General features: G+C 43.9%; 5 protein-coding genes and 1 long non-coding RNA gene across 12 annotated transcripts in view; 3 read left to right on the top strand and 3 right to left on the bottom strand.

The window, feature by feature from the left end:
* Window positions 1-3,694, top strand: part of LOC108160771 (integrin alpha-PS2) — a 35,144-nt gene extending 31,450 nt beyond the window's left edge. For all 5 annotated transcript variants that reach the window (XM_017295009.2, XM_017294975.2, XM_033387355.1 and 2 more), the window contains 3 exons: window positions 21-264; window positions 338-2,098; window positions 2,209-3,694. In XM_017295009.2, coding sequence (XP_017150498.1) covers window positions 21-264; window positions 338-2,098; window positions 2,209-2,298 — 2,095 coding nt within the window. In that variant the 3' untranslated portion in view covers window positions 2,299-3,694. The remainder of the gene's footprint in view (window positions 1-20; window positions 265-337; window positions 2,099-2,208) is intronic.
* Window positions 3,695-5,771: 2,077 nt separating this feature from the next.
* LOC108151572 (transmembrane protein 256 homolog) lies at window positions 5,772-6,616 on the bottom strand. Its single transcript, XM_017280248.2, has one exon. The coding sequence runs from the start codon at window positions 6,545-6,547 to the stop codon at window positions 5,999-6,001; it is 549 nt and encodes a 182-aa protein (XP_017135737.1). The 5' UTR covers window positions 6,548-6,616; the 3' UTR covers window positions 5,772-5,998.
* A 1,599-nt stretch (window positions 6,617-8,215) lies between these two features.
* LOC117186487 lies at window positions 8,216-9,265 on the top strand. 2 transcript variants are annotated; one of them, XR_004471547.1, is made up of 3 exons: window positions 8,216-8,701; window positions 8,779-8,974; window positions 9,017-9,265. It is a non-coding gene; the product is annotated as an uncharacterized LOC117186487 (long non-coding RNA). The 2 variants fall into 2 exon arrangements; XR_004471546.1 differs by having other exon boundaries at window positions 8,219-8,701; window positions 9,041-9,256.
* Window positions 9,266-11,055: 1,790 nt separating this feature from the next.
* LOC108159877 (protein gone early) overlaps window positions 11,056-25,452 on the top strand; it is a 25,809-nt gene continuing 11,412 nt past the window's right edge. The window contains exons 1-4 of one of the 2 annotated variants that reach the window (XM_017293495.2): window positions 11,056-11,294; window positions 17,612-18,048; window positions 18,151-18,486; window positions 18,564-18,728. In XM_017293495.2, coding sequence (XP_017148984.1) covers window positions 17,715-18,048; window positions 18,151-18,486; window positions 18,564-18,728 — 835 coding nt within the window. In that variant the 5' untranslated portion in view covers window positions 11,056-11,294; window positions 17,612-17,714. Of the gene's footprint in view, window positions 11,295-17,611; window positions 18,049-18,135; window positions 18,487-18,563; window positions 18,729-25,452 lie in introns of both variants that reach the window. The other variant, XM_017293487.2, reaches the window with a different exon arrangement.
* LOC108160022 (keratin, type I cytoskeletal 10) lies at window positions 18,794-20,237 on the bottom strand. Its single transcript, XM_017293762.2, has 3 exons — window positions 20,169-20,237; window positions 19,278-20,094; window positions 18,794-19,194 (listed from the first exon to the last, which is right to left on the bottom strand). The coding sequence occupies exons 1-3, from the start codon at window positions 20,181-20,183 to the stop codon at window positions 18,878-18,880; spliced, it is 1,149 nt and encodes a 382-aa protein (XP_017149251.1). The 5' UTR covers window positions 20,184-20,237; the 3' UTR covers window positions 18,794-18,877.
* Window positions 23,843-24,638, bottom strand: LOC108160049. Its single transcript, XM_017293797.2, has one exon. The coding sequence runs from the start codon at window positions 24,476-24,478 to the stop codon at window positions 23,843-23,845; it is 636 nt and encodes a 211-aa protein (XP_017149286.1). The 5' UTR covers window positions 24,479-24,638.

Raw genomic sequence — 25,452 nt, 5'->3', positions numbered from 1 at the left:
CCTAACCGAATCTCTTACAGAACCGTGGATAAATATCTGTTTGGTTCGCCCGAACCACTCACCGTCGAAGTCCTGATCTCGAACAACAACGAGGATGCCTTCGAGGCAGCCTTCTATATGATCACACCCCGGGACCTGGAGTTCCGTAAGCTACAGCAGCTGGGAGAGAAGAAGGACACGCCCATTACCTGCTCGGCACCCACGCCGGCAAACAATCATACGCTCAAGTGCGACATTGGCAATCCCCTGGAGTCCGGACAAATTGTAAGTAAACGATCCCTGGCCTCTGGATCCGTAACTAGCACCGATTCTGATCTGTTTCGATCTCCCTGCCCAGGCCCACTTCATGATCAGCCTAGTGCCGGCGGACAAGTACGGCAGCTCCTCCAGCTACGAATTCTACTGGGAGGCCAACTCCACAAACGTGGAGAAAGAGGGCTCCCACTTCGACAATATCTACCGCAAGAGCGTTGGCATTTGGGTGGACACGGATTTGGATATTAAGGGCACATCCCTGCCGGACTATCAGCTGTACAAGGCCGACGACTACAAGTCGCTGCAGAATGCCACCGTCGAAGAGGATATCGGACCGCAGGTAGTGCACATCTACGAGATACGCAACAATCGTCCGTCGATCATCGAGGAGGCCGAGGTCTACATCCACTATCCCTACGAGACCATTGTGGGGGATCCGCTGATGTATCTGCTCAGCCAGCCGGAGACGGGCGGCAAGATCCAATGCGAAAAGGTGTACGAAGTCAACGAGCACAACCTGAAGCTGGACGATAAGCTGAAGAACAAGTCATATCTGCACGCCCAGGGCGCTATCAGCAATTCGGTGCAGTTCAGCAGCCAGGCGGCGACTGGTGCCGCTGCTGGCGGAGCTGAGAGAGCTGAGGGTCACCTGGAGATCTCTCAGGGTTCCCAGGGCGGGCAGGCCGTGACCGTCAGCCAGACGGAGGCCAAGAATCGTCTGACCCCCAAGCAGGTGGCGTTACTGGAGCGTGAGGATGCCCTCGATGTGCCCGGCGATGCATCGTATGTCCATCAGGATCGTGCTAGTCAAGCGGTGACCATCGACCAACAGGAGCCTCGCATCAATCAGAGCACCTTCACGACCATCTCCTCCTCCAGGTCGGGCTCGGGCTCGGGCTCGGGCTCGGGCTCGGGCTTGGGCTATGGCTCCGGTAATCCCAGTGCCCAGCTCCGAGGCCACAGCACTCAGGGACACATTCAGATGGCCGGCCTGCCCCAGCAATCCACCATCGTGAGCAGCAGCTCTGGGTATACGTCGGCGGGACCACAGGCTGGTGGCGGTGGGGCCAACTTTGCTGACAAATCCATGTATGGGGGACGCAGTGGCAATTTCCATGCAGGAACCCTGGATCTGGGCAGTATACCACGCAGTAATGTGGACAACGATCTCTACAGGAACAGCCAGTTCCAGGGACAGGGTCAGGGACAGTTTCACACCCAGTCGTACGGACAGGGGCAAGGGCAGGGCCAGTTTGGAGCTGCGCCAGGAGGCTATCATGTGACGTACAGCTCTGGCAGCAAGCCCTACTATGGACGTGAGAATGGGGACTACTACGACGAGGATATACTCCAGCAGGGTCCTGGTCAGAGTCAGGGTCAGGGCCAGGGCGGGCAAGGACAGTGGTCCTCGTCTAGCTCTAGCTCTTCGCAACGTCGCTTCCGTCGCAACAGCGACCAGGACCAGGAGCAGCCCCAGCAGATCGACCTGAACTCGCCTTGCCAGTCGGCCCGCTGTCGCACCATCCGCTGTGTGGTGACCAACCTGGGCACCGAGGACGGTGATGCCGCATTTGTGGCCATTCGCGCCCGCATGGTGGCCAAGACCATGGAGAAGCTGGCCTCGAACGTACCTCTCAATGTGTCCACGCTGGCCGTGGCCAACGTAACCCAGCTGCCATTCATTGGCCAGCCAAAGGACAAGATCATCAAGTCGCACGAGATCTTCTACAAGGCGGAACCGGAGCCGCAACAGGTGCCGGATGTGGTGCCCCTCTGGGTGGTGGTGTTGGCCGCGTGTGCGGGTGCGCTAATCTTCCTGCTGCTCGTCTGGCTGCTTTACAAGGTGAGTGATCCATGATCCATGATGGGGAATATAGAAGATGTAAAAGCTTAAGCCATATCGACTTGATCCGAGTCCTAACTAACGTAATTCTCCAACGTTATCCATTACAGTGCGGCTTCTTCAATCGCAACCGACCCACGGATCACGCCCAGGAGCGACAGCCCCTTCGCAATGGCTACCATGGCGACGAGCATCTGTAGAGCTCTCCTCCCAGTTCTTCATGCAACATGAAATAACAACAACAACAACAGCAATAATAGTAACAACAAATTACGAACTCTTAACATCGTACTAAAACAGAGACAAAACACACAACAAAATCAATGTACTAAAAACAAGGAAACTGTTCTACGATGTACTAAACACACAAGAAAAAACTGGCTCTCCGAAGGAATGCCGCCGAAAGGATGGCTGCAAACAGTTTTCGATAACTGCCACTGTCGGCGCATTGCAGAGAACACTGTACTCTACGAGTATAATCGGTTCAACAGAGACAACAACAACAAAAACAGAACTTGCCTAGTCACGACATAAAGAACTTTCTAATGCGTAAAGGTTTTTAATTTGTAATATTTAAACCTTATGATATCCAGATGTTTATAATTATTTTTATTTTTTTGAAATTATTTTATTTTTTTACATAGTTTTGTCCTTTGCAAAAAAGGATTCTCCCGAAAAGTTAAACAAGTGCTATATTAATCTGTACTAAAGAAGCGGAGTAACAGAACCTAATGCTAAGTGAATGAATGTCTGGAAAGCGTATGAGTGCGAATGAATGATTCAATGGGTGTGAATGAGTGGGAGTGATATGTAGCTAATATGTGAAAACGAAAAAGAAACGATTATAGATAAGTGCCGGGAATAGAAATGAAATGAAACTAAATTAATTGAAATGCTGCCCACAGAGAAGCTGTCCTATACATACATACATATATACTGCCACGCCCTCTAGCCAGCAGCTATATAACAACAATAATAGCAAACAAACAAAATTTATAGGTGCTACTCTAGAGTTCTCTTTTTTTTTTCTTTTCTTGAAGATTGTTGGCGCTTTTCACTAAATTACGAAAGATGTTTTTTGAAATACATTTATAAGTGTGGAAAATTGTGTTTGCCAAACTCAAAGTTTGCCAGCTGCAACGCCAAAATGTGTTAAAAAAGCAAAAACAAAAGAATTAACTAATCTTTGTAAAACCTTTTGTGTAAATACTAAAAATAAACAAAAGTAAAAACTGAAACCAGAATGGTTAGGTTTTTAAATTTAAATTTTAGATTGCATTTATTTCCAAACTACATTTGGAGAAGCGCCTCACCGACTTCTTTCAGTGTATTCTCGAAATAAACGACCCCTGTTCGCGCTGATTCTGTGTCTATATTTAGAATACTACCAACATAAAATAATTAACCTGGTTTCACCTGCTGCTCACAGTTAGTTTAGCCAAATTATACGCTACTGTTTAATTTATTAACTGTACTTATTAATGCGTGTCTTACATTATGAAGAATCCGTTTTTTTTTGTTCTAATTTCTGTATTAAATTGAATAATTTTACCATAAAAATATAAATAAAAACGAAGGTCGAGTTGTAAAAGTTAATTTTAATTGCACTTTATTCAAAGGTCAAGGGGAGTTCGAGTGAAGTTTTTGTTTTTTAAGATAATACAAAGTTGAGTTGCAAGGTAAGAGGACAATTTATTTATTCCAATAAAATTATCGGAAAACACCTTTCAAATTTGAATTTAAATTAGAGCTCGAATTTAAATGCGCCACAGCAGCCAGCCCGTGTCAGTGAGCGAACTGTGCTGCCAACCTGCGTTTACGTATAAATCCTATCTAATAGGCTGCCTGCGATGCAAATATACATAATATCCTTATAACAACTAATTTAAAGTTATTGTAACATTAGATAAGCCATGTTAGATAAGAAATTTTTTTGTGAACCCGTGAGGCCATAAATACCCTGCTGGAGGAGAACATTGGAAGAAATAAATAAATATGAACATGAAGTCTGTTTCGTCCATTTTCCATAAATTTGTAGATTTTCAAACTTGGTTGGCTTTTCTCCTCATCAAACACACCAATCGACAGCGTTCTCCAGCTGGAATCATGCTCTAATAGTGCTCTAAGAAATGGTTGTCAAAACTCATAGTTATCGAAGATATTCTCACCATTCAGGCGAACGCTGCCGAGCGGTTCACAGTCTTTATTTTTCATTGCCAGTAAATGTTGCTCGAACAGATCTGCTCGGCCAGATTGTGAGACTTTCAACGATTAAGGGTGCATTTTTAAGCGAATCCATTGAACAGCGGAAAAGAACTAAATTTTCAAAGCCCACAAATTTTGGTCGTAAGTTAAACGAAAGCTTGTGTGTACTCGTAGTACCATTTTTTGACACCAGCAAATAGAAGATCCCCAGCCTGATAGTCATGGATGAGGAGAAGATTGCCGTGGATGGGATAGTGGAATAGGACCTTTGACAGCATAACGACAATCAAGGTGAGCTCCTGCCGAATCGAATACATGCTCCTACTCGTACTCGTACCACTAGTACTGGAATTTCTCGTGTTCCGCAGTTATTTATAAAAAAAAAATGGGTTAACTAAGGTTCTAAAAAAGCCCAAGCCTCGTTCCGAGGTATCCGATAATTCCGATAATTTCGAGACAGCCAAGGAGTCGTCCCGCTCGGAGGTGTCCGATAATTCCGATCATTTGGAGACAGCCAAGGAGTCGCTACATGACGCTGTCAATTTGCAGGAACCCTTTAAGGAGTAAACTAAAGTGAGTATTGATCGTGTGTCAGTGTGCTAATATCGTTTAAAGCCAAGTTCTGTTTCCATCACTTAGATATTCGAAGCAAAATGATGGCGGATGGCGAGCTGGAGTTAGAGTTAAATATGTTCCTAAATGAAATTGTATTGTTTAGCAACCTGATATTGTATCGAAATGCATGAGGGTAATCCTTGAATACAGACAAAATGGTATATGTAGAAAGTTATATCTTCGAATTAAATTTTGCTGCCAGAGGCAGCTCTTGGCCAAAAGGCACGCAAAGGAGTAAGAGCACGAGGTGGCAACTGAGTGGGGGATCGATTGTATGGTTGGGTTCATAGACATTGTGGGGGGTGCATCCCAAAACCTATTCTGACAAGAGTGTACAGTGACAGAGAAAGTACAGAGTCCACCACCGACATTTTCTACAATTTGTTTGTACTTTAAACTTGGCTCGACGCTGCGATGATGTGGGGCTTATTTACAGGAAATATATTCCCAAATATGCTTGGACTATACATGTATACATAAATTCGAATCAAATAAATTCCATGCTCATGAAGCTCATGTGTGTGATGTTTTCATTTCGTACTAAAGGAAACTTTAAATAAAATCGGTGGCAGGATTTGCAGGATACGTTCGGAACGCTGCAGTGGCTTATTGCTGATGATTGGAGGGCTGATTGACGGCTCTTCCGGAGGAAGAAGGTAATTGTTTCATTACCTCACTGACAACATAATTGACACGACCCTGTTGTGCTGTTATCAGGTGTAAATTTGCATGGATATCATTGCAAATCAGGCAGTGGAGGTACTTCTTACTCCGGTAGAGCCCTTAGTCAACCGACAGATCATCCTTAAGCCGCTTTTGGGGGGTTCCGAACGTATTTACCGTCCAGGATGAGGGCTGGAAGAGCTAGAGCGTATTTATTGGTTGTATTGTATTGCGTTAAGATGCAGTCCCTCCGATGCATCAAAGTGGTTAATGTCTTCTCCCTCTGTAATGTTCACCAGGTCTTCAATCGAATCCTCGTATCGATAATATCGCTGCTGGGATACCACTGCAAGTCAATCTATGCCATCTGTGTTTTCAGCTCGTCATTGGTAACTCCAGCCATAGAGCACCATGATCCTACATGATCAGCGACATCCACGCTGCTATCAGGAAGAACACTCCAATGGTCGGATAAGTCCGGATACGTTGTTTACCCGTTAGGGCGTAATAGTAGAAGGAGCCGCTGTAGATGAGGGCGCCTGTGGTCATCAGGGTTCCGGTTAGTACGGGGTAGTGGACCAGTGGCATGGCCATCATGGCGAACGCATGCCAGAGGTGCATGCGAATGGCCCCATCAGCATAGGCCTCCGAGCGCATCTGCTCCAACGGGTCCTTTATATCTTCCAGCACGTAGCTGCAGTAGGCGCCCATTAAAATGGCCGATGTGCCACTCAGGCCGGCAAAACGCACAAAGTGGTAATTACTGCCGACTATAGAGTTCAGCGATATATCCGGCCAGACGTATTTAGAAACGATCGAGCCCAGCGTTTGCGTCTCCTTCAGAATCATCTTTCCTTGTTCCGGCGTTATCCCAATGGCGTGAATTAGTTTCGATCCGGAAGACCTAGCCGCTTGCATTACAGGATTGCCGAGGCCAATGTTGTTTAAGCAGTCCTCCAGCGACATTTGATATAATTTCTCAAACTTTGGTTTAGTTTATTACAGAAAATTTGACACTGTTTGCTTGTATCCCAAGCCTGCTTCGATTACATAAGCGCGAAACTGTAAGTGTAGCTTACTATTGTTTTCAATTTTCAAAAGGTATTTCAATATACTCTAAGGCACAGAGTAATATGTAATATTGATTCGTAATTATAATTATATTTAATTATAAGATAATTAAAAAAAATCAAGAGCGCCAAGTCAAACTTAAATCTTAAGCCATAGCATAGCTGTTCCCTCAAGTTCGATCAAGTTCGAATTTTCGAACTCGCCCACGCGCAGGCAGCGAAAACGGTAATTGCAGCCTACGTTTTGTTCTAGCTTCATTTGAGAAAGCAAACACAGGATGGCCGTACCTTTTACAGTTATACACTTTCTCTCCGCACTCTCTTTTCGCTCTCTTTGAATCGGTATGAATCGTAGCAAAAATGAGACTCATTCTAGAATTACTTACATTTTTTACCGTTGGCAACATTCAATTTGTGTGGATCAGACACATGTGCCGAGAAATGGGCACCACTGTCCCGCAACATGGCACGGAATGAGCAGCATTCTGCATACCCTAGGAATTATCCTAGAATATATAGAATATATATGTATATAATATATAGGACTAGAAAATATTTGTCATCTCAGGCTCCAATTAATGCAGAAACTAGTGAGTCTATGCTTTAAAGCTATCTGAACGAAAAGATTCTTTTTATGGCCATTTACAAAGATCAAGAATAGGTATCGGGATCGATATACATATATACAGGAAACATATTAAGTGCATGAATAGGTCAAGAACATTTTAATCTAAGTAAAAGTTATTAATAAGTACGTTTCAAGACAGTTTGGAAAACAGAATGTTTATATTAATTAAAGGAAATTGGGCATAAAAATAGCGTACAAGTCCATGTATGGGGGACGCAATAGCAATTTCTATGCAGACACCCTGGATCTGGGCAGCATACCACACAGTAATGTGGACAACGATCTCTACAAGAAGACCCAGGACAGGGTCAGGGTCAGGGACAGGGACAGTTTCAGCCGGCAGCAATATAACAACAATAGCAGCAGACAAAAAAAAATAGCAAAAAAATTATAGGTGCTACGCTGAGCTCTAATATTTTTTTTTGTCTTTTCTTGAAGAAAATTGTATTCCCAAACTCAAATTTTGCCAGTTGCAAGGCCAAAATGTGTTAAAAAAAAGCCAAAACAAATGAATTAAATAATCTTTGTAAAACCTTTTGTGTAAATACTAAAAATAAACAAAAGTATTAACTGTAACCAGAATGGGTTTTTAAATTTAAATTTTAGATTGCATTTATTTCCAGCTCGAATTTAAATACGCCACAGCAGCCAGTCCTAGTCAGTGAGCGAACTGTGCTGCCAACCTGCGTTTACGTATAAATCCTATCTAATAGGCTGCCCGCGATGCAAATATACATAATATCCTTATAACAACTAATTTAAACTTATTGTAACATTAGATAAGCCATGTTAGATAAGAAATTTTTTTGTGAACCCGTGAGGCCATAAATACCCTGCTGGAGGAGAACATTGGAAGAAATAAATAAATATGAACATGAAGTCTGTTTCGTCCATTTTCCATAAATTTGTAGATTTTCAAACTTGGTTGGCTTCTCTCCTCATCAAACACACCAATCGACAGCGTTCTCCAGCTGGAATCATGCTCTAATAGTGCTCTAAGAAATGGTTGTCAAAACTCATAGTTATCGAAGATATTCTCACCATTCAGGCGAACGCTGCCGAGCGGTTCACAGTCTTTATTTTTCATTGCCAGTAAATGTTGCTCGAACAGATCCGAAAGACGCACAAAATACTTTAAACCTTTTTGGTCCGCCGTGCGTGTAGTTTTTTCGGCCAGACTGTGAGACTTTCAACGAATTAAGGGTGCATTTTTAAGCGCATCCATTGAACAGCGGAAAAGAACTAAATTTTCAAAGCTCACAAATTTTGGTCATAAGTTAAACGAAAGCTTGTGTGTACTCGTAGTACCATTTTTTGACACCAGCAAATAGAAGATCCCCAGCCTGATAGTCATGGATGAGGAGAAGATTGCCGTGGATGGGATAGTGGAATAGGACCTTTGACAGCATAACGACAATCAAGGTGAGCTCCTGCCGAATCGAATACATGCTCCTACTCGTACTCGTACCACTAGTACTGGAATTTCTCGTGTTCCGCAGTTATTTATAAAAAAAAAATGGGTTAACTAAAGTTCTAAAAAAGCCCAAGCCTCGTTCCGAGGTATCCGATAATTTCGAGACAGCCAAGGAGTCGTCCCGCTCGGAGGTGTCCGATAATTCCGATCATTTGGAGACAGCCAAGGAGTCGCTACATGACGCTGTCAATTTGCAGGAACCCTTTAAAGAGGAAACTAAAGTGTGTATTGATCGTGTGTCAGTGTGCTAATATCGTTTAAAGCCAAGTTCTGTTTCCATCACTTAGATATTCGAAGCAAAATGATGGCGGATGGCGAGCTGGAGTTAGAGTTAAATATGTTCCTAAATGAAATTGTATTGTTTAGCAACCTGATATTGTATCGAAATGCATGAGGGTAATCCTTGAATACAGACAAAATGGTATATGTAGAAAGTTATATCTTCGAATTAAATTTTGCTGCCAGAGGCAGCTCTTGGCCAAAAGGCACGCAAAGGAGTAAGAGCACGAGGTGGCAACTGAGTGGGGGATCGATTGTATGGTTGGGTTCATAGACATTGTGGGGGGTGCATCCCAAAACCTATTCTGACAAGAGTGTACAGTGACAGAGAAAGTACAGAGTCCACCACCGACATTTTCTACAATTTGTTTGTACTTTAAACTTGGCTCGACGCTGCGATGATGTGGGGCTTAATTACAGGAAATATATTCCCAAATATGCTTGGACTATACATGTATACATAAATTCGAATCAAATAAATTCCATGCTCATGAAGCTCATGTGTGTGATGTTTTCATTTCGTACTAAAGGAAACTTTAAATAAAATCGGTGGCAGGATTTGCAGGATACGTTCGGAACGCTGCAGTGGCGTATTGCTGATGATTGGAGGGCTGATTGACGGCTCTTCCGGAGGAAGAAGGTAATTGTTTCATTACCTCACTGACAACATAATTGACACGACCCTGTTGTGCTGTTATCAGGTGTAAATTTGCATGGATATCATTGCAAATCAGGCAGTGGAGGTACTTCTTACTCCGGTAGAGCCCTTAGTCAACCGACAGATCATCCTTAAGACGCTATTGGGGGGTTCCGAACGTATTTACCGTCCAGGATAAGGGCTGGAAGAGCTAGAGCGTATTTATTGAAATGTGTTGTTAAGATGCAGTCCCTCCGATCCATCAAAGTGGTTAATGTCTTCTCCCTCTGTAATGTTCCGCAGTTTTCCAATGGAATCCTCGTATCGCTAGTATCGCTGCTGGGATACAAAATATGGCTATTGACTTCAGAGACTTGATGCCACTGCAAGTTAATCTGTGCCATCTGTGTTTTCAGTTCGTCATTGGTAAAAGCAGCCATAGAACAAAATCAATCTACATCCTACATCCTTCATCCGTCATGCACTCCTTGCACAGAATAGCGGGATGGCCGTACCTTTTATAGTTATACCATGCCAGAGGCAACAACTACGTGCAGGCAACGGAAACGGTAATTGCAGCCTACGTTTTGTTCTAGTTTCATTTGAGAAAGCAAACACAGGATGGCCGTACCTTTTACAGTTATACACTGTCTCTCCGCACTCTCTTTTCGCTCTCTTTGAATCGGGATGAATCGTAGCAAAAATGAGACTCATTTCAGACTTACTTATATTTTTTTCCGTTTGCAACATTCAATTTGTGTGGATCAGACACATGTGCCGAGAAATGGGCACCACTGTCCCGCAACATGGCACGGAATGAGCAGCATTCTGCATACCCTAGGAATTATCCTAGAATATATAGAATATATAGAATTAGAAAATGTTTGTCATCTCAGGCTTCAATGAATGCAGAAACTAGTGAGTCTCTGCTTTAAAGCTATCTGAACGAAATGATTCTTTTTATGGCCATTTACAAAGATCAAGATTATGTATCGGGGTCGATATACATACATATATACAGGAACATATTAAGTGCATGAATAGGTCATAAACAATTCAATTTAAGAAAAATGTATTATTAAGTACGTTTCAAGACAGTTTGGAAAACAGAATGTTTAAAGGAAATTGGTCATACAAATGTCCATACTACGGTTTATGGTTAGCTATAGCTCAAGTGCTCGTACACGAACCAAATTCATTCCAACTGTTTTAATATTATTATTCTTTTAATTTATAACAATTATGTGAATGTTATAATGTCCCATATTTAAGCATAGTTGCCAGTTAAAAATTTTTGTGAAAATGCGGAAAATTTCAGTATTTAATTGCATGTGATTATTTGTATACGGTCACACTGACTTTCTTGCCGCTCCACTGTTGGGAAAGCAAAGAACAGTAATCATTGAGAAAGCAAAGCGGGAAGTTCAAACAGATAGGCACATCGTCGTGGCCTGAGCGCGTAAAATTCAACTGTTTTTCGATTTAGTTCTATTGAGATTGTGCGCGTGGTGTTTATTTTTTTCGTTTGTATTGTACTTTGTGTAGAATCGCTGTGCGAGGCGCAATGCGAGAAGCGTGCATTTAAAATGTGTAAATTGTTGCTAATCGAGCTATAAACAAAAAAGGTAATACATCTCTCAAGAGATGTTATTTTGCTGCAGCAGGAATGTGTCTGATCGAGTGTGTGTGCCTGTGTGTGTGCGCAGAACATGAAAAAAAGAGAAAGATAATGTAGAACGAGTAGTACACCTTAGGCGAGCAGTGGCCCAGCCACAGCCGCAGTCGCAGCCGCAGCCGCACTTTCAAGCCGTAGTTGAAAAAGTGGAAAAGTGAGAGAGAGGGTGTGCATGTGTGTTACAGTGTGTGTTTCTGTTTGTGTGTGTGTGTGTGTGAAATGCCGGCAGAACCGGTTCAGCAAGTGACCAAAGCAAAAACCTCAGCTCTTGGGACCGTTCCTACTCCCGCTCCCGCTCCCGCTCCCTCTCCTGCTCGTGGCTCTCCACCTCCTCCTCACCAGGTACTTCGTTTTCACGTCGACCTGTTCATGATCACTGGAATCTGTCACATTCGACTGGAAATGTACGAGCACTTTCCAATATTTGCAGATACCCCTGCCGCTGACACTCTGACCCCGGCAAAGGTGTAAAGATCAATGGGAAAGCTGACAGCTAATAAGTTATAGTGGCAATAATAATTCCGTTTGGAATTCAGTTCTGAGGATCAGCTGGTAAGGTCCGAAAATTTAGGTATGTCACTAAACAGTGCAATGCTTAGTTTGTTCTTTCACCAGAGGTTACAAAATACATAGTTCAAGCTCCTTCAGACATATCTTAATGGTTTTAGCTATGAAAGAAAATCAATTTTCTGACAACACCACGTTTTCAAATCAAAATACATAATTTGAGGAATGCCATTCGAATGGCTTGGATTTAATCGAAAATACAGTGCTTGGCTAATATTGCACGAATATTGCATTCATTCATTCTGTCTCTCTTCTCTCCTCTTCCTCTTTGTCTTTCTTGACACTATTTCATTTGGCTGCTCCGCCTGTGCATCAGCCTCCCTCTCTCTCTTTCTCTTCTTTTCTTGCCCTAAAATTCCCATAATTAATGCGCAGCTGCAGCTGCGGCGAGGGCAGCACGCTTTAAAAGATTTTCCAGATGTTCCAGATCCACTCTAAAGGCATTGACATTGAAATTATTGAGAAATAACCATCATACGGAGATTTCTAACATAAATAAATCAAACTAAAGATCGCTGTGCAGATAGATTTATATTTAAATTATTAATAATTTAAAAGTTGTTGGTGTTTTTTATTTTTCATTTTCTGTGTGTATTCTTTTCTTATCCGGATCCGTGCTTCATCCATATTGAAGCTGCATCCTCCATACTTCCGGTTGTACTGTTTCTCTCTCTGTCCTGCTCTCTCTCCTGCTTTTGGCATACCGTTGTTCGTGGGCATGTGCAAGTGGGCCGGCCCCACTGTTAGTTTTTGGCTGGCATCGCTGCCTGCTCTAAACACTTTTGCATTTGCGCATTGTAATTCTCACGCACGGAAAGGGACCCCCGACCCCCCTTTTACCGCTATCCGTTCGCCCGCATCCACAGTTGTCTTTTGTTCGCTACGCATTTTTGTTACTGCTTTTTGCATTGTTTCCAAGCTAAGCAACAAAAAATACATATGCCATTGATGAGTATTCGACTTGGAAATACCTCCTAAACAAATGCCATTAAATACACTCAGATCTAAAGGAGATATTATTTTGATATTGGCTGTAATTATTATGCAATAGAAATCATTCTTTATGGATCGGAAAACAATTGCTAAGTAGTTTCCATACTTCTTTTCGATTTCACACAGCTCAGACAGTGCTCTCTGGTAAAATCAAGTGAGCCTCTTTCCTCAACGAGTACAGGGTATATAAAAAACAAAAACAAAAACACTAGAAAAGCTAACCTTAACCGCGCCTTTTTCCGTTAAACGTTTTACGGCTTTAACTTTCCGCTCGACTGCTCTTGGATGATGTAGTATGAGTGAGAAAACATTTTGTCTTCTGCCTGCGGGAGTTTTGGAAGAACAAACTCCGCCTCATGTTCCCAGCTCAAACATTTACTCTTTTATGTTTGATGGAGTGTTTGCGTGCCCGAATCGTCGGAATGGAGGAGGAGTTGCATAAGAAACGTTTACACACTTTCCTTGGATTACAGTTTCGCAAGTTGGCAATTTGCACTTTGTTAACGTTTAAGTGACTTCTACTAGCGGACAAATTGTTGTTGATAGATTTATTGTTCAACAAACAACAAAAACATCACCAACCAAATGAGCTGATTGTGCAATCCCCGTTTCTCTGGTGTTCTCAGAGAGGTGGCGGGAGAGGTGGGAAGGGGAGGGGAGGGCCAAGACAAGGTTATCATTACTGCCCAACAAAAACTACAATCTATTCGTTTCTCATACCCTGTAGCCGAAGGGCATGCTAAGCATGCTAGATTGCTTTCAACTTTAATGGAATGGAAAAAATCCTCCCCCAGCAGGGGTATCCCCCGTCTGCCAGGAAGTACATAACACTACGTATGAATGTTGATAACACCTCAAAGAAAACCTTCGTATAGAATACCCCCAAGTCGGTCAAATGTATACTCGACTGTCCCGAAATCAACACATCTGATAATACGACTGCAGCCCCGTGCTGTCAGCCGCCGACAGCGATGTCGTTTGGCGTGCCATTAACTCAAATTAAATGTCAATAGCACCTCCCAACAAGCGACAAGAACAAACGAGAGGGCTGGGCGCAGAGAGAGGGAGAGAGTGCGGCAAACAAATGAAATTTAAAGCTACAAGCTCCCCTAAAGAGGGGCGGGATGGGGACTAGCACTAGCCCCCTCTCATTGACAGGTGCTCGCGCGAATCGGTTGTCAAAATGTGTAAGCCCGGTAACACTCAATTACCAACGGAAAGAGACTATCAATTTGATGGCTCTCTAATACGTATATTTGCTGTTTGCTTCACCCCCTCGCCCCGACAACCAGCCGAGTATTTTTTTGGTATGGCTAATAGTTGTTTAATGCCTGTCAAAATATGGTCAGCATATTTATTACCACTATTTCTATACCTTGGTGCGGTGCTCTTATCTGCTGAGATTTATGTGTATGGCAGTGGATGATGATTTATGTGCGGTGGGGCCTCTTGTTCAAATATGGTAAGTGGCAGCCCGAAGCCCGAAGAAAGGTGCGGTGCTGTATCCGGGGGTTCCTTGGAAGTCGTCTGAATATGGTCGGAAAAAGAAAGACCGCTTTGAGAGTGCCCGTGTGGGTGGTGAAACGGTGAAAGAGAATAATGTTTTGATTTGAAAGAGCAAGGGCTAGAGGGATTGAATAAACTAATCTCCCCACTCAATAATTTCACATTGAAAGTAGTTTTCTCTGCCCAAAAGAGAACTCAGATCTACCTTAAGCAATAAACCGCTGTACCAACTGTAGCTAAGACTCTTAAGAGATTCCTTTACATTGTAACCCCCTCCTCCCTAGAGCAAAACTTGTATGAAACTGCGTCTCAACGGGGAATGGAAATGGGAATGGGAATTGCGCTTCGCACAACTCAGAACAGCGTGGACAACAGCCCAACAATCCACCCCAACTAAATGACGCAGCAGCAGCCACATCTTTTGCAAGTGCCAGAGATACATACCACATCGCCATCCATCTACCCATCCACCCATCCATCCATCTCTCCACTGTCTCTCGCGATGAGAGGAGGAATCATGCCCAATAAGCGGAAAATCTGGAAAAAATCTGGAATCAAAGCAATTGAAACTTGATAAGGAAAACTGAAATGGAGCCACCACTTGCCTTTATTCTTCTTCCACATTGTGCTGCAAGTGCAGCTTACTTACACACATACACAGACTTGGATCGGGTGTCCCCATTTTGGGGAAACTGCCGCCGCGGCATTTATCTACTTTGAACTGCTCAAAGTCGACCCATTTAATTGGGCAAAAAAGAGTACAAAATATAAAAATTAATTTTAGCGCAAAAAATATATGACTAACAGTGGAAGGAAAAACCGATTTTGTAATGCGGAAATCATGGATGGGGTAGATCGTTGAATGGAAAGAAAGGTCTTCCCGAAACCTGAAACCCACGAGCCAAGTGGAAATCTGAATGGTACTTCAATTGATTCTACTAGTGCTATATTGTATTTCAATCTGTAAAGCCAAAATTATAGAAAACTGTAGGACTGTGGGCCAACGAAAATTACCCAAATGGCAAGAAAAGAAATTTAATAAATTCTGCATATTTCACAATGAAATCCCAAAAAATATAGATATGTATGTATGTTGGGGAAGGTGTTAGCTAAATAGATAAATCAGAAATTTCCATTCTATAGAATGTACTCGTTGCACAAGTGGATTTAGGGGTACTGTGGTATCATTTGTAAATAAAAATATTTACACGTTTTTCTTGAGAGTATTTGTATTTTAATCTCAAAGGACTTTTGAGTATGAAAGTTCTATGAGCTATTTATTTATTTGTAGCTGGCAGCCATACGATCTAAAAGTAGCAATACCTACTATAAGGTTTTGGGTGTGTGTACACGTACATATGCCGAGTGTGTCATCATCCTCCATTATCATCAGTTTATCTTTATGTGAGTCTTCTGATGATCTTATCACTTAATACGGTTCCACTGGAAAGAACACACGCTTTCATCATTACTCAACTCTCGGTAGATAGATAGGCCATTCCCATTCCCATTTCACTGGATGTGGGGACATCCGAGAGATAGCCTTAAGTAAGCCCCTTCAAATATATCTTCAATTTGTTTGTATGTGTAAGGTTTTCGTTAATTAAATCAAGCTAAATATTACATAAAAATTGATTTATGCTGGCCATGAAATATTGTTCGAAAACCCGAAAGTTATCTCATGTACAGAGACTCTGTATGTAGACTCTTTATGGGCCTTAGTGGCAGTGCCTAAAAATGAGCAATGTATTAGGCAATAATCTCAAAGCGATAAGATAAAAAAAATATGCCAGTTTTCATTGCCTTTTCCAGTACGTGTGTGTGCTGGGTTCTGGTTTAAGTCCCCCAGCACGCCAGACGATCCGACACGACCGACTGACCAGAACTTATCGCCTGCTGAGGGGCTCTAAAGGAGATTTGCCATGGCTTGAAAATGGTGGGAGAATCTTGATTAAAGTGTACAAAAATTAGGAAATACCAAAGCGTTGAAGGTGTAGTTCTTATAAATGTAATTATGATTAATGTACGAGTCAGCGAGCAAGTGGTAGTATCGCTAAGACACTCTATTGGCTGATGATGATGCTCTACTCTGCTCTCACTCTCTTTCTCGTAGTCGCGTGCATTCCAGTTTTCTATTGTAATTAACCTGGCCTTGCCGATCCGATCCGATCCGTTCCGTTCCTATCTGTTCTGTTGGGTGCTGTGTGGGTGCTGCTCTTCTCACAGATTGAATGACAAACATGCTATAAAATTTCACAAACGAGTACTCGTACTCGTACTCGTACCCGTCCGAGAGTTGATGTTGAAAGCAGAAATAGGAAAAAAAAAACTATAACTATTTTAAGCCGAACATAACCACAGACACAACAAAGACTAGTGACGCCTCCGCTGGGTGTTCAGCGAGGCGAGACAGAACAGATCTGTATTTAACTGGAATATCGTATGTACATATATGTTGTATTAATTTTGAAAAATGACCTGTACAAATGTCCCATATTCCCGCCAAAAAAAAAATAGAACAGATTTTGATTGTAATTATCAATTAGCCTGGTTTAATTCGCTGGACTTTCTGTTGCATTTTTAATTATTGTACTTGCACGGATCTCAATTAAAATTTATGCATGAATCGAGAGACCGAGACCAAGACCGAGAGACCAGAGCCAGGCATTCGAAGACATTTTTCGCAGTGCAAATTGCCAGCAATTGTTGTCAATTTAAAATTGAAAAGAAGTCAAATGTTGGGCAGAAGAATGCATGCAATATCCACATGCGAGTATAGCCGCTGATCTGTTCCACATATAGCATCCATACTTATGTGTTCCTATATGTATGTACATATGTACAACATGCTCTTATACATATGTACAGTGTACAATGTATAATGTACAGAAAGTATACTTATATCAGAGGCCATCAAGTGGCTGCTATCTCCCTCTTCGGGGCAATTTTCACTTATCGCTGATGCTCTACATAACGTCAAAAAGGTCTCTGTCTTTATGGCTGCTCTACTTGGCTCTACTTGGTGGATAGCGAGAGGTGTACACCTGACTATCAGGACAGGGCGGGGCGGGGGCGGGGGCGGGACAGGGGCATCGTATATCATGTCTCAAGGTAATCTTTTGATTATCAGGTCTGTTAAGACTGATCAAAGGCAATGGACGAGAACTTTTGTTAATAAATTCTTCTACTTATCTTCAACAGATCTGAAAATGCCTGGTAATTTGCATTGAGGAAGCGGAACAGAAACCCAGAAAGAGAAAGCGATTCACAGTCAGAGCCAGAGCCAGTGCAAAGATTCGGTGTAATGGCCATCAATCAGGGCAAGTATAAGCCCACAATCTGTGCCATCGATGAGGTGGACGATCGCAGCTATAAGCTGCACAACAGCCAGGACGAGATCCGTGGCAAGAAGCAGCAGCAGCTGCAGCAGATCGAGGGCAGCGAAACGGCCCCACTGACGACGAACCAACAGAAGCTGCACATGGATGAGGCGGGACTGACGCCCAAGGACTTGGAGGCGGCACGACAAGAGGCACTCAACGAGGTCGGCGGGGGAGTGGCAGGTGGCGGCGGCGGCGGCAGGACACCCACAGCGAATACACCCAACTCGACACATCCTTCGGCGAATGGCCTGAGAGGTGAGTGGTCCATCATCTCATGTCATTGAATCACTCATTTCATCACACATTTCTGTCCATCTCCCATCTCTTTCGTGTGCTATAAAGCCTTGCTGCTTCCAGGACGCCGCTCCTTTGATGCACTGATGAGCTTGTCGAGGAAACGAAGGATCCTGTATGTGACCACCGCCTGCCTGTGCGCCCTGCTGCTGATCATCATCATCATGCTGCTGGCCTTCTGGCCGGACGTGCCCTTCTATCTGCGTGCCCCGCTCTGCATGGAGCGGGAGTGCGTGGAGAGCAGCCGGCAGCTGCTCCTGTGGGCCAACACCTCGAAGAGTCCGTGCCACCAGACGTACGAGTGGGCGTGCGGCAACTTTGCCAGCGACTATGCCGACAACGATTACTTTGTGATCAAGCGTGGCGAATGGAACTACAAGACTTACAATGAGTATCAGGGTGAGGCTTCAGACTCTTCAACCCCCCTTCAATCATTCATTCTGATGTTCTATTCTGTTCTCTCCTCCCCCCCGCAGAACTCAATGAACTGAATCGCTTCATTTCGATGCTGCCCAACTCTGCCGAAGGCTCCTACTCCGTGGAGTCCACCATCAGCAGTCTGTACCGCAGTTGCCGGGAGATCGATTCGCTCGACAAGAGCCAGTCGGATCTACTGCTGAAGCGAGCCATTAAATCCGTGGGTGAGTCCCAACTGCCGGATAGATCCTTGCATTAAGTACAGCTATGGGTTGTATTATGGGTTGGATTCTTCTGTGTGTTTACATTTATTTTGGGGACTTTGTGTACAAAAAAAAGGGAGTTTATCATTCTATTGGTTCGATTTGGCTTCCTATTTGCCATTGGGCGGCAGATAGGTGGCACTTTGGGCATTATTGTGGCCGCCAGAGCTGCCACCCGACACAGCGGAAGTGTAGCCGCCAGCAGAGCCACCAGTGGAGGAGGTGTACCCACCAGCAGAGCCACCAGTGGAGGAGGTGTACCCACCAGCAGAGCCGCCGGAGGAAGAGCCGCCACCAGCAGCATACTGGGAGCTGCCACTGCTGGCAGAGCCAAGGGCACCGCCATCCAGGATGCCGACAACAGACTGGGCAGGAGCCACGCCGCCATCGGTATGCTCCGAAGTGCCCTCGATCCTGTCGTATTCGGCTAAATAGAAGAAAGGAAACGTTAGAAGACGTTAAAGTGTACATCCATTGAGGAAGGAAGAGGCATCTGCCTGTGCGTCGTACCCTGAATCTGCTGCTGGGCATGAGACGCCTCCGCCTCCGTCTTGTACTTGATGAAGAAGACCTCCGGCTTGCTGGGCACGGTGGGTGCGGGTGTGGCAATGTCGTTGACCTCCAGCTGGTTATCTTTCTTGGACAGCACATAGATGACGGTCTTCTCCTCCTTGGGTGCGTACTCGGCCGAGAGCTTCACATTGGCATTGCTCGAAGATGGGGCCTTGATGAACAACACGCGGTAGTTCTTCTGCGGGCGACCGATCACCAGATGCTTGGCCCGCTCCAGATTCTCGTGCTCCTCGGGTGCGGCGACGGTGAAGAACTGCTTGTGGATGATGGGCTCCTGGAAGCCACGCTGCACCTCCTGCTCCTGCTGCTGCTGGTAGGATGGTGCCTGGTAGCCCGAGAGGGCGCCAAAGCCGATGTTCGGGGAGGGGCCAAAGCCGGTGAAGCCGCCCGAGGAGCCGCCATAGTTGGAGGAGGCTGTTCGGACGCCGCCAAAGTTCGAAGAGGAGGAGCCACTGCCGTAGTTGCTACCGCCGCTGCTGTAGCCGCCGCCGCCGCCGCCGCCGCCGCCAAAGTGTCCGCTAACCTGAGGAGCGGCTGCCACGCCGCCGGAGCTGCCGACAAGAGATCCAACGCTGGCGCTCTGGAAGGCGCCCAGGGGTCCATAGGCCGCAGAGCTCTGGGTGTTGCTGGGGGCAGTCAGGAAGCCGCCTCCCTGGGAGCTCTGAGTATGGGTCAGAGTGCCAGAGAGTCCGCTGCCATAGTTGTAGCCCTGCTGGGGCTTGGCCTGGCCGAGGGCCATCAGAGTGCAAAGGGTCTGAAAGGGTGCAAGAAGAGACGATCGATCGATCCTGTGGGTAATCCTTTGGGTAATCCGTTCGAAGCTCTTACCACAAATAGACGCATCTTGAGTGCTTTTCAGTTGTCGGGCTAATGATGCTGCCCGTCAATGATTTGTGGCCTTTTATACTCCGAAACCCCGAAACGTTCGAGTAACCAATCGCTTAACCCCTAGCATGCGAGTAATACCTCTGTTTTCCTCCTCTTCCTCCACTGCTTCTATAATTTTTTTTTCTATTTCTTTCTTCTCCTCGCTGGCTGTTTAATTAATTGCTCAATTATTTGACTATGGCTCGAATCGAACCTCTGACATTTGACTTGTTTGTTTGCCTCTCGTTTTCGCCTCCCCTCTTGTTCGACCGTCTCTTTCACGCCTCCTTTAATGTGACCTGTTGTCTGTCGATCTTGGCTTTGACTCTGGTTTTCCGTGGGCTTCTTCTGGCCATAAATCATATCGGCTCCGATATTCCGTCAATGGATCAGTTTCCAGACAGACACGAAATTCGGCTGCATTTTTTGTGCGTTTTATCGCATCACTGCCGTCATTGGCATGCAAATTTTTGCATAGAAATGTCATCTGATTGATTGATATCTATTGTATAATACCTATACTATATTTACAGTATATATTGTTATATGCAGCAGCATACTCATAACTTAATTTAGTCAGCACTGAAGAGCAAACAAGCTCGGGGCTGGAAATCAATCTGAAGGCTTTTAAAATAGCATTCAATTCTAACAATATCCAAGTCGGAACTTGGAACTGCATATCTACATCCTGGAATATCATCACTACGATATATCTGAGTTGCTTGCACTGGGATTTTCCACTTTTAAGCCTTACAATATTCGTTTATTGGTATATATCTAAAACCAAGCATTTTGTAAGCATTTTCAATCGCCATGTGTCCGTTTGCTTATGGGCTCTTTGAACCCGAATGTGCACTAGTGGAACAGGGATGGAAATACGGATATCATGGGCATTCCTTTCTGCCATTTGATCATACTCAAACAGCACTTTCCCTGCCAATACTTTCCTTTTTCATTTTAATGGATTCTCTTCTTTAAATATATAATTTTTCATTGCTCAGGCTAGGGTTAAGAAACATATGTACCTATAGACATTCCCCTACTTTTTCATAATCAGTATTTCTCAAGTGATTATTTCACACACACATCTTGATTGATGAACCCCCAATATGTTTGCTGTCTGCCTTGCCGTTTCCCACAAAGAAACACTCGAACAATATTTGTAGCTCTTTTCTTCGGTGATTTTTTTTTGGGGGTTTTGTTTTAAGAACAGAACCTGCTTCCGCCAGGAGGAGGGGACCTTGCCGGGTTTGACGTACTAAGCTGCCATTGTTAGCCAGAATTTAATTATGTTTTGGAAGGCATTAGGCGGAATCACTAAGAAAGAGAAGAGCATTGGGGTTATTATAGTATTATTTGTGAGCTTGCCGAAGGCGCAGCGATCTATTGGCATTGGTTTCGCTTTTATAAATCAAAATTCATCGAATATGATTTGAAGTATGAATTTTGTATGCTCTTTGGTTAATTCTGCTAATTACCCAGTCCCCATTAGATATTTAATTGGATTAATGATGTTTTCAATAGCTCCAATCTATCCCCCGCTCTCGATCGAACTTAAATTTTCTTGGGCTTTGGCTTCCGCTTCGAACAGTTTTGAGTTTTTGTTTTTGTGTGTGACAAATCTTTTGTGGATCCCAACAATTCAGGCGTTTTCCATTGATATATGTTTCGTTTATGGGCTGAATTTCTATTGGCTTCATTAGAAATGACTTTGCAGAGACAAAGGAATTGGGAATAAGTGAGCAAAGGGATGAGGAGCAGTTGCATAGGTTTCTTTAGGTCTTTCATAAGAATCTCCAGATCGCTGGAGCTCCCCACAGGATGGCTTGCAGAGGAACAAAGACGAAAGGAAGGAAGAAGGAAGGAAGTGTCTGCGTCAGAATGGGCCAAAGAGCAAAGTCACGTCGATCCCAAAGCCCCCCAAAACGCCATCGAGAGATCAGTGCCCTATGGACTTTCAAAATTAAAACCGATTTGTAAAAATGCAACTGCTACTACGATTTCTACGAGCCATTTTCGCTTTGGGGCAACTGTTCCGCTGAAATCTTGATACCCCCTTCCCAAAGGGTAGCCCAAAAAGATGCGTGCCTCTTTGGTTATCTTGTGTCATGGTCTATTTTTAGTTGGGCGGGCTAAAAGCAGAAATTCCAAAACAAAACCAAAGAGTAAACCAACCAAAAACAAAAAATAGAGATAAACCGAAAACGAAATTCCAATCGATGGTCGAGCGGAGATCTGTGGATGGGATCAAAAATATGTATCAATATAATTGCCATAATTTGAATGCGTTTTGGGTTGGGCTGGGGCCGTTTTGAGGGCCAAAACTGATATATACCTTAAGCGATGGATAGGCATTTCCCCACCAGGCGTGAACAGGCGGGTGGCCTAGAACCCGCACGAACCCACGTTCGCAGGTGCGACCTTGGGGATGGACAGTGTTTGCATAAAATTTCTTCTTAATTCGCGTGGATTGGCTTTGTTTGGTTTTGGCCGTCTGCAAAGATTAATTGCTGCCAAATTGTTGCTGATGCCAATCAAAAGAAAGGTCGTCCAGTTGATGCCCAAACATGGCCCGGTCGCTGGTCTCCGTCTCCGTCTCGCGTCTGGCTCTTGGCTCTAAAAAATCCTATTAATTAAATGCAAATGCAAATAAATCCAAAGAGCCGATAAACTGGCTTCGCGAAAAATCAGACAAATCATAAAAAAAATGCATTGCCGTTTCTGTTTCGGTTGCGACTTGCAAAAATTTATGCAAATTTCTGCTTTTTAGTTTTTGCTCTAAAATCCAATTTAGACGATACTTGGAAGCCCCTGAAAAAGAGCCAAAAACGTTTTAAAAATAGTTGCAGTAGTAAAAAAAAATGCTCTTGGAAGGCATAAAAATTAATTCAAAAATATTCCACATAAAATATATAAAGGAATCAATTTTTGTTCCACTTTTTCCCATACTTTAATATTATTGAAACATTTGTATTATCTCTCGAAAAAATGCCCATTTATTATTAACCTCTAAGATGTTGTAATGTAGAAATTTTTTCAAAGGATTATTTTGTGTCTCAACATTTGAAAAAAGTGTCTCCCACATTTCTTGTTGGTTTTTGGTTTTTTTTCTCCCATATGCTGACTGATTTTCCCCTGTTCCTTAAACTCTCAGTTCTGTTTATTTGGCAGATATTGTTGGCCACGTGATACCTAGCAAAGTAACCTTTCAAAGAACTTTTATTGGAACTTTTCAATTCATTTTTATGCACTTTCACTCACATTTCACTTCATTTTACTGATTTGTAACCAAAGACCAATAAGCCCAATCGAAGGCATCTCCTTTGGCACAGGGTCAAAGCACTTTTTCAGATACATTCACACATATTTAGGTGTGTATATGTATTCGTATATGAAATCAAAACAAAACAAAAAATAATTCGCAAATCAGATATCACGAAACAAAAAAAAAGCAAAAACCACAAACTGTGCAAAAATTATACAACAAAAAATAATTAAGAGAGCTTTTTTTATTTACGCGTTCGCCAAGAGTTTTATGATAAATTTGTGGGTTTGCTGCGGATTTGTGGAAATGGCTTATCGACTATATGCAAATTGCGCAGAATATTCAACGATTTGGATTCAGTAGAGACGATTCACTGGCGCCACGAGCCCAGGGGCATGGGCAGGGGCCTCCGATAGTGATAGCCCCCGTCGCCATCGGGTCCCGGTGGAGTCGATTGCGATTGGGATGACTGTTGGGTGGCGGCGCTAAGGGCTCCGATCACGGACTGGACGGGGGCCACATAGGGGGCCGCTATCTCGGTGTTGCCGCCCAGCTGGTCGTAGTGAGTCTGAATCTCGCGCTGCGCGGCGGCAGCCTCCTCGTTCGTCTTGTACTTGATGAAGAAGATATCGGGCTTCTGCTCCGCCGCCTGCTGCTGGGGCGCCACAATGTCCTGGGCCTTCAGCTCCTGCTGCTTCCTGGTGAGCACATAGATCACAGTGCGCTCCTCCTGGGGCGCCAGCTCGGCCGTGTACTTCACCTGGTCGCTGCTGGGAGTGGGGGCGCGTATGAAGATGACGCGATAGTTCCGCCGTGGCTGGCCTATCACCAGGTGCTTGGTACGGGGCTGCAGCTCCTCGGGATCCTCGGCCGGGGATATGCTGTAGAACTGCTTGGTTATGATGGGTTCCACGGCGGTGGCTGGTGGCGGCAGATAGGAGCGCGATCCCTGGGCCGGGATCAGACCAAGACACGAGACTAAAAGCAGACACCACAGGTTGAGCATTTCGCGGCTTCGAAAGTGAAACTGTTCCACCCACTGCCAAAGCGGTTGACTTTTAAGAGAAATTTTCCAAGATCTAAACGCGAGATTTGCCAACAAACGAATCTGTGAAAATCTCAGTCCAATTAGGAGATGGGCAAAAACAAAAGACTTGGGCAACAAACTCGAGTCTGAGTCCCAAAATTAATTGTGCGTGAAAATGCTTGTAATACCAGGAGTCGAATACATATAGTATAAATTTTATATGGGAGCTGGGAGACAGGCCAGTCCGGCGTGTTGTAAGATCTGATCCAGGGTCATTATGTGTCGAAATTTACACGATTTCTAGATTTATTATGAGTGATTAATTGCTGATTAATTCGTTAAGAGTTGGTGCAACTTTCTGAGTACTCTTAAATCTTCTTTAAGGGCATCTTTTATTTCACTTATTTTTATCGAATTAATTGACTTGAATGCTCGCACCAGTTACCTTGACTAATCATTGGAAAACTTAATTAAATAGAAGAAATAATTAATAATAATCTAATCTAGAAAATAATGTGTATAGCAAATGGGATACCGATAATTTTGATATGGCATTTCGTTATGCTCTGCACACATTTCGCTGCTAATTTGCAGATCATTTATCATCTGATCGATGGAGAATACAACACAGAGCATTGCCTACCCACAGGGGCAGCACTCAACGCCCGCGCTTTTGACTAATGATCCAATGATCTCTCGGCCAACTCTGTCTCCCTCTGTTACCATATGCATGTTGGCTCATTTCGATGTCAGTTATTTGGCTCGCTCGATGGCTGGCTGGCTGGCTGGCTGGCAGCCTCGATGCAGATTAGTAGATTAATCTCAGTATTTCTTGGGTTTCTTTTTGTGAGCTTTATTTGTATTTTTTGCCTCGGTGTTGTCAACAGCTCGAGACAATTAAAATATCAACAATGGATCGAAAGAGTGGTAGGCCATGCCTTCCTCAGACTTGG

The sequence above is a fragment of the Drosophila miranda genome, chromosome XL (genome assembly GCF_003369915.1).
Source record: "Drosophila miranda strain MSH22 chromosome XL, D.miranda_PacBio2.1, whole genome shotgun sequence".
NCBI classification, from domain to species: domain Eukaryota; kingdom Metazoa; phylum Arthropoda; class Insecta; order Diptera; family Drosophilidae; genus Drosophila; species Drosophila miranda.
Note: the sequence above shows the minus strand (reverse complement) of the source record. Positions and strands in the feature narration are given on the sequence as shown.

Excerpts from the sequence above, each read along its gene's own strand:
- LOC108151572 (XM_017280248.2), bottom strand. The coding sequence starts at position 6,547 with ATGTCGCTGGAGGACTGCTTAAACAACATTGGCCTCGGCAATCCTGTA.
- LOC108160022 (XM_017293762.2), bottom strand. Across the intron at positions 19,195-19,277 it reads TGCCCAGCAGCAGATTCAGG|CCGAATACGACAGGATCGAG; the intron begins GTACGACGCACA and ends TCTTCTATTTAG.
- LOC108160049 (XM_017293797.2), bottom strand. The coding sequence starts at position 24,478 with ATGCTCAACCTGTGGTGTCTGCTTTTAGTCTCGTGTCTTGGTCTGATC.